We start from the raw sequence: 8,294 nt of genomic DNA on the forward strand, positions 1-8,294 counted from the left end.
GTTCATCTCTTTCTTTATGCTTTTGGGAGGTGTGAGTCTTACCGTAGATTAGATTGCTGGTGGGTATTGTGTTTGTTGTCATTTTGCTTTATTTTTTTTAATTAAAAAAAGTTGAATAAAATTGGAATAAAAATAAAAATAAATTTCTACTTCCGCAAATATTACCGTTTTACTACCGTCTTTTTCATTCAATTATTTTTTGTTTCTTCTCACAAATTACAAATGCATTAAATTTTATTTCGAAATGGAAATCTTTTTGTTTAGATTGCGACTAGAGTATCATTCTTATTTTTTTATAAAGTGTATATAATTATATATTTTTTAAATTGTTTACAATTTGTATTCTTTAGCCGAATTAATAACGATGATGAAAATCGAAATCAAATTAATGTCTCCAATTAATTAAATAATATTACTAACTTTATAGAATAAATTATGAAATTATATGGAATTATTAAATAATTAAAATTAAATCTAATATGGAATTGGATTAAATTAAAAATATTTAAAATTAAATTTAACTTATAAAGTTTGTATGACTTTTTCTAATATAAAGAGTAGTATAAATTTTAAGTGATTAAATGTTACTCTCCCGTCAACAAAGAATATGCACTTTGAGTTTGATACGGGTTTTAATGGAAAAATTGTAAAGTTAGAAATGTAGAAAGGAAAAGTAATTAAAATATTGTTAGTGGGAATAGGTCCCACCCCATTAGAGAGAAAAAAGTTATCGAAATTAGAAAGTGCGTATTCTTGTGGAACGGGCTAAAAAATAAAGAGTGCATATTCTTGTGGGACGGATGGAGTATCACTTAATACGTATATGTAGTGGAAAGTGGGTGGAAGATGTTTGTGGAATGTGGGTCTTACTTTTATATATCAATTTTATGTACTAATATTTGTTGATCGAATTAAATCATGAACTATTTATTCATTCAAATAATTTTCTTATTTTCTTTTGTATTTAGGAATACCTTTTTCTTTATTTGTATATCTTATCCTATTTAATTCACGGACGTCCTTTTTTATTTTTTTGTTTTATTTTATATTACTATACTTATAATTGATACTAAAATTGTATAATGCAATAGCATGCTGAATATGAATTGTTTCATTATGATGGCTTAAAAGCATTACCAATGTTTGTTTGTTGTTGTTTATAATGTTTTTAATTGCTTATAATTTTATTAATATTATTTTTAATTAATTCATATTCTTGAAAGAAATATATTTTTATATTATTATTTTTCCTATATCCTTTCTTTTGATCTATTTAACTGTAAATATATTTTCATTATTTGAAATTTTTTTATCCCATGCATAGCATAGGTGCTAACACTAGTTTGTTTCAATCACCCAGCTCTCTAGCAAATACTAGTAGAAATCTAGCAACTTCATTAATTGCCTTTATATAGCCCATAATATTTAATATTCATATATAGCCCATAATATTTAATATCGATTTGTATATTGAGTACTAGGCAAGGATATACTATCAACAAATAAAAATCACTCTTAAATGCAAGCCATCGAAATATATTATTCTCTCGGTCCCCAATTAAGAGTCACACCTTGACCGGGTGCGAGTTTTAAGAAATGTAAAGAAAAGTTGGTTGAAAAAATTAGTGGAATGTATGACCCATTTTTTTATATTGAATTTATAATAAAATATGAGTGAATTGAGTTAGTAAAGTGTGACTCTTAATTGGGGACAGACCGAAATGGAAAAGTGTAACTCTTAATCGGGGACAGAGGGAGTAGTAATATATCTCACATTATGGAATGTTTTTATTAAGAAGTCACATTGCACAAATCAAGCAATATATAAATATTTATCATAGTGTGCTTTAAACTAAAAGAGAGCCTTCCATAATCGTGACAGCATCCCCACGAAGTAACACCCTCTTATTCTTTTGGTCGTGGTGTATGTTTAAAACTCCACTTCTTTGTGATGCCTAAATAAAGATAATGGTCATTTAAATTACTCTTCTTGAAAATTAAAGATGTGAGGAGTATGTAATTTGGTCAAATTTCGACATGTCCAATAAAATTAAAAAATTAATAGGTTTTAATTTCTTTTTCAATTGTCACATAACTCACGTCCATGTACAAAATGATATTTTTTGGAATTCTCAAACAACTATGTTTCATGAAAATAAGAAAAGAAAAAAAGAGGAACTTAAGTATTTCTTTTGATGTATTTATGTCGTTTTGAATATCAGAAAATTGAATATCTTCAAATTTTACGATAGTGATTTGAATTTGACTAAACATTGTGATTTAAATGACTATGTATACTAATGTCAACTTACTTGATACGCCACGAAATCATGCTTTCCAAGCTGCGTGCTCCAGTAGTTGACTAAGGCGCAATGAGCGCTTCCACACACGTGATCCTATACAATACGATTAACACATCTAATCAACAACTCAATATGATGCATCAAAATCAAACACATGAATTTTTAGAAATTAAACGAATTAAACCCTTAAAGAATGATCCTCCCAAATTCTTTTTGAGTTTGAACTTATTTAATATAAATAAATGAATTTGACAGAATCCATCCATTTTTGGTACAAACTAAATAAATTTAGGAAGCAAGCCCAACAAGATTATAAATACGCATATAGATGATAGATGACTAAAATTTAGTGGTCTAGCTAGACACACTGTCTTGAAAATATTAGGTACTACCAGGAGTATATAAATTTTCATTAGCATTTCCAATTCGATCCAACTTTATTTTGGTTGAATAAATTATACTGTCCCATAGAAATAGGTCATTTGAATTTAATACGAGTTTTAATGTGTAATTGGTAAAGTAAGAGAGAAGGAGAAAAAATAGTTGAATTTGTGTAATGGATTGTGAGGTCCATAAATGATAAAGTAGAAAAAAGTTACTATAAATGAATATGGACTATTTGCATTGGTTGGACTAAAAATGAAATACTATGACCTATTTCTATGGTACGAAAGGAGTCAGCAAATGAAATTACCTCATCAACCCCCGTTACTGGAGCGAAAAGTCGTGTGAAAAAGTCGAACCGTGAGGCGGTCGGTGCGACTCCGGTAAGGATTAATCCTTGGCAAGGCAATTTCCGTATCTCGTCGAAATCAGGAACCACTTCAACAACCTCCTCACTTGATCCCACCACAACCTATGCCATTTTCATATTAATTTATTTGTACATAATTAATTATAAATTTTGATTTGAATCTCGAAATTTTTATACGATGAGAAAAGCTTCAAAAGTAGTTGTCTTGTAGATTTGATTGACGGAAGTAACGTTCAAGCTCTTCAAAATAGAGGGAGTATATTCTTCTTCACATTCAGCCATAGGGATGGATGGGAAATCCAGCTCAATAAGGAAGTTTGAGGCGTTTTGAGGAATTCGTTTCGACGTCAAAATTCCAGACATGGTCGAGAAGCGGATGGTGTCGGAGTTGGCTGGATCTTGTTCGAACACAAAGTGAGACGCGGCTAATGTTCCATGCCCGCACAATTTTACCTGCCAATACACGAGCGTCGATTAGTTTGGATTATTTTTATCAGGACATCTTATCTCTTAAAGTAAACGACTTCATCTAAGTCAGAGAAAAGAAAAAGTGACATCTAATATAAAAATCCAGTACTCTATTAATTCGTCGCTTAAAAATATGAACTTATAAAGGGGACGGGTTTAATACACAATATAAATATAACACACACCTCCCTGACCGTTGTAAACCAGCGGAGGCGGAACTCGTTGCTGCCGTGGGGCATCCGAGTCAAATAGCAAGTGACGGGAGCGTTGAGCTCACGCGCCACCGCGAGCATCCACGCTTCGTCTCTTTCCTCCTCCAGCAGACACACTGCTGCAGGGTTACCCTTGAATGCCGAATCGGTAAATGCATCCACCTGTTTTATATATTCATCAATTAAAATAAAAGTATAGTTTCAAATATTAACGCATGAATATATAAGCAAAACTGTATTCACGACTATTGTTTAAAATTTAAATACCAAGCAGTATCTGAACATAGATTTCTTGGCCATGATCGTTTGAGAATGGTATGAAGTGTGAACAACCAACCTTTAAATAAGAAATTCACATCTTCGCGTAAATATGAAATCACATATACACCACAAAATATAATCCTACTTTATTACTACTTTTAATGAGAAATTCACATCTTCACGCATATATTAAATCGCCTACCACATAATGTAATCCTATTTTGTTCTTAATTAATTAAATACGTAAGGCTTGCTATACATGGAGATAATGTACATATTACTCTAGTTTGCAATTTTCACACCATTTTTAAAATGTGACAATTATAGTTTTGGCAAATGATATACTCATCCCAAAACAATACACATTTATTTGGCAAACTGTATGATAGATACTCATTCTTGAAAGATACTTATTTTTGGATTTGGAAATTAATGTTTACAAGTAGAATAGATATAAAACAAATAAATAATAAAGTAGAAGCAAATAAAATAAAATAAATAATTAAAGAGAGAGAGAATAAGCAAGTAACATAACAAAAATTAAGAGGGTTTGATTTTAGTAAAATGTGAAACGACTAAGGCCATCTCCAACCATTTACACCAAACCCAAACTCATTTTTTAGTATGGGTCACACCAAAATGTACTTTTACTCCAATTATTTACTTCAAACTCAAACCCGAAAGTATATTCCGTATTTATATACTACTACTTTTTATACCTTTTCAATTATACCTATTTATTTATATTACATATTAGTTCTACAATATTATATCATTAATTTATGTAAATTAAATAATTATCCAAAATTTTCTTATTAATATATTTATGTATTAAATATACTTTATAATAAAAAAAATTTACAACTTTAAAAATAAAATACACTAGTACAACGCTAGCATATCTCTAAATTCTCTACTCAATGTGTGCAAATTACAATCTAGTAAACAAATTAGCCGTCTAATTCAAGTGCTTCAAAATAATAGTAAGGACTATTATGCAATTTTTAAAACTTTTTTTGCAATAGATATTCAATTTTGGTGTTTACTTTAAATTTGGTGTTGTTTCATGAAAAATCTCAAAAATGGGGTTGGGTACGGTGTATGGTTGCAGAACTCTTTTATATCATAAATAAGATTTGATGTATGGTTGGAGGTGGTCTAACATACCCAAAAAAAATACAAGTCCACTGGATTAGAATAGAGAGAGTGAATGATAAAATATACCTACTTAAATAAAACACTTGATTTAATTCACCATCTAATGAAAATATTAGAATATAGAAAATTAGACACGACTTAATTAATGACTTTTATTTACAAGTCCACTAGATTAGAATGGAGGGAAGGGAGTGAATGATAAAATATACCTACTTAAATAAAACACTTTATTTAATTCACCATCTAATGAAAATATTAGAATATATAAAATTGGACATGCCTTAGTTAATGACTTTTATGTATCTATGTCAAACATCATATTATCAACACTATAACACAATCTTATTATACTGCTACTAAATTAAATAATTCTATATGTTGAAACATAGTAGTAATTTATCATAAGAAAGAATTAGCGGATGAGAGAAAACGAGACACGAGATGGAAGAGAGAACTAAGTACAAGTGATATTGTTTAATTTAGTACTCACTCCATTCTATTAGTGTTGGCACACATTTCTTTTTCGCACTTTTCTCACCCAATTTCGGTGGAAGTTCCCAATCCATTTGTTATTCAATTGTTTTAATTTTTTTTAATTTGAATTTTAATATCCCAGTTGGAATTCTAACGTGACATCATGATGTGAGGAGTAGTGCAATTTCTGCAATGAGAAATCGTACTCCATATATTTTTGGAAAGATATTCAAATTAGTAATGATTTTTATTATGGAATCCAAACCCGAGATAAATGTCATGTATAATCAAAATCTCAGGGTCAATATTGTATGAGAAATAAGGCTTCGATTCTTAAATGGTCTCGATTTTGAAGTGCCGTTATGATATGCTTTCGGGGAATAAGAGAGACCTTACTAAACTAATACTTCTACCGCATGGTAATGAGTGGTATTAACAAAGATAATGACTTCATAAAAGAAACGGAAATAGTTCTAGAGAGTGATTGTGACTATATAAAGTGTTTGGCTATTGCGACGAAGATGATTTTAAGTGTATTGTTCTCGAATATATCGCAAACAAGACACTCGATTATCATCTCAAAAAGGAAGAAAGTTTAACAGAATTTTACTGTGAAAGAATAAATGTTTTAAAAGGGGTCGCGGAGGTCCTGTTGCATCTCCATGAGCATGAGATCGCTCATGAGGATATCAAACCGGCTAACATACTTGTCACGGCTGATATGAGTCCAAAATTGGCTGGTTTTGGGCTCGCTTGGGTAGTTGACGAACCCTCCGGTGCGGGTACGATTGGTCATATGAATCCATTTAACATTATTGATATGTATGTTGATTGTATGGATCCATTGGTATTTGGTTCTCGAATGGCCGAATTAATGGCATTACTTATAAGCATGGGTATATGGTGCACATGACAGCATCGTGTTACCTCTATCATGGGCTTTTGCTACGACACACATTACCTCATGGTAAATATATCAATAAGTTTTTTTTATTTATTTTTAATTGTAATTTATGTTGTGAAAATGATTTTTGAACATTTCTACCCAAAAAGCATGTCTAGCTTTAGGTTGGTGGTCAAGTTCCGGATCTTTTCCCATCCAGATCTCTCATATCAAATACTTACTTAGTCTCAAATTACTCAAACCCTATATGAATACAAGTCATGGCAGCATTGGTGGTGGTGGAAGTTCTCAATCACGAGTATGTTATAGGTCCCTTTTTTGGCCCAACTTTTTACTTTCCCACCCAATCCCGGTGGAAGTTCTCAAGCCCTTTGTTATTCAATTGTTTTAATGTTTTAATTCAAATTTCAGTATTCCTATTACCAACGGGACATCATGATGTGGGGAATTGTGCAATTTCTATAATGAGAAATTTGAATATGTTCGGGAAGAATATTCAAATTAGTAACGATTTTTATCCTAGAGTCCATTTGCAACCCGAGATAAATGTCGCATATAACCAAAATTTCAGAGTCAATATTGTACGATAAATAAGGCCCCGATTCCTAAGGGGTCTTAATTTTGAAGTGGCATGATATGTTTTAGGGGAACACGAGAGACTAACCAATACAATAGTTTATTTTTGTTGTTATTGATGGAGTATATGAGACATACGAAGAAGAAAGTTGCCCGCCGTAATATATAAAAAAAGAATAAGTGGGTAATTTGGAAGCTAGGCACCCCGCTTTTAACTGCATATTTTGCAGTGAGGTGAGGTTGTCCTAATATGGACTACAAAATGGATTAGTGAGATCTGGAATGATTAATCCAATTTTGATCATGTTTTGTAGTTATTGTTATATGTTTTGTGGCTTTGAAATATGCAATTGTTGCTCCTAAATTAACCTTATTTATATTTTGTTTTGTGTTCCATTTGATTCATGCAAGCCATACATCACAAAAATATATGGCCTGAAGCCTTGATTTTTTGTGTTCCTAAGTTTGACTAGATTGGACTGAGTTGGAGTGAATTAAATTTTAAATTGTTTTTATATAAGTTGGTATTATAAAAAAAATTAAAATAACCTTTTTAGCTCAATTGATATTTAGGTCAAAGTCAATTTAACGGTGACAAAGTATGATAAATCTTGAACGCCAAAATTGTTGTACTAAAACTTTAAAACCTATATTTCGTACATCCTAGGCGATACTAGAAATATATAGAATAAGAAGAACAAATATATGAAGCATTTTCCCAATACTATAAGTTTTTGACGTGTGAATCTACGTGTATTCATAATTTTTGGAGAACATTTTTTTTCAATTTTGTCATGATTTTCATGAATTCTGGGATGAGGAATGGATGTGGAGATGGAGGTGTTGAAAACAGTGGAGAACATGGTGGGGGTGGTGGCGCCAGTGGAGGTGGCGGCTCAATATTTTTGATTTTTCGGTTCGATTTGGTTCGTCGAACCGAACCGAAAATATAGTTCATTATTACATATGACATACTCCCTCGTCCACGAATACGAGTATCATTTCTTTTCGGCACGAATTTTAAAATATGTTAAGAAAAATAAGTGAAAAAAGTTAGTGGTATATGGACCCCACTTGTATAAATTACTTTCAAATAACCATCTATAGTATAAATGAATCTAAAGTAAAACGGTCTTATAATCTATTTGTAAATTATCAAATCATAATCAATTGAATAATCTTAT

The 8,294-nt window shown here is 30.9% G+C and overlaps 1 protein-coding gene across 1 annotated transcript; it reads right to left on the reverse strand.

The window, feature by feature from the left end:
- Window positions 1-1,766: 1,766 nt before the first annotated feature.
- On the reverse strand, window positions 1,767-4,124 carry LOC125217957 (uncharacterized). Its single transcript, XM_048119538.2, has 6 exons — window positions 4,005-4,124; window positions 3,711-3,899; window positions 3,235-3,510; window positions 2,998-3,159; window positions 2,313-2,396; window positions 1,767-1,955 (listed from the first exon to the last, which is right to left on the reverse strand). Exons 1-6 carry the CDS (start codon window positions 4,035-4,037, stop codon window positions 1,848-1,850), a joined length of 852 nt encoding a protein of 283 aa, XP_047975495.1. The 5' UTR covers window positions 4,038-4,124; the 3' UTR covers window positions 1,767-1,847.
- Window positions 4,125-8,294: the final 4,170 nt, after the last annotated feature.

The sequence above is a fragment of the Salvia hispanica genome, chromosome 1 (assembly GCF_029641045.1).
Source record: "Salvia hispanica isolate PSC_SH4W2 chromosome 1, Shi_PSC_v1, whole genome shotgun sequence".
Lineage (NCBI taxonomy): Eukaryota > Viridiplantae > Streptophyta > Magnoliopsida > Lamiales > Lamiaceae > Salvia > Salvia hispanica.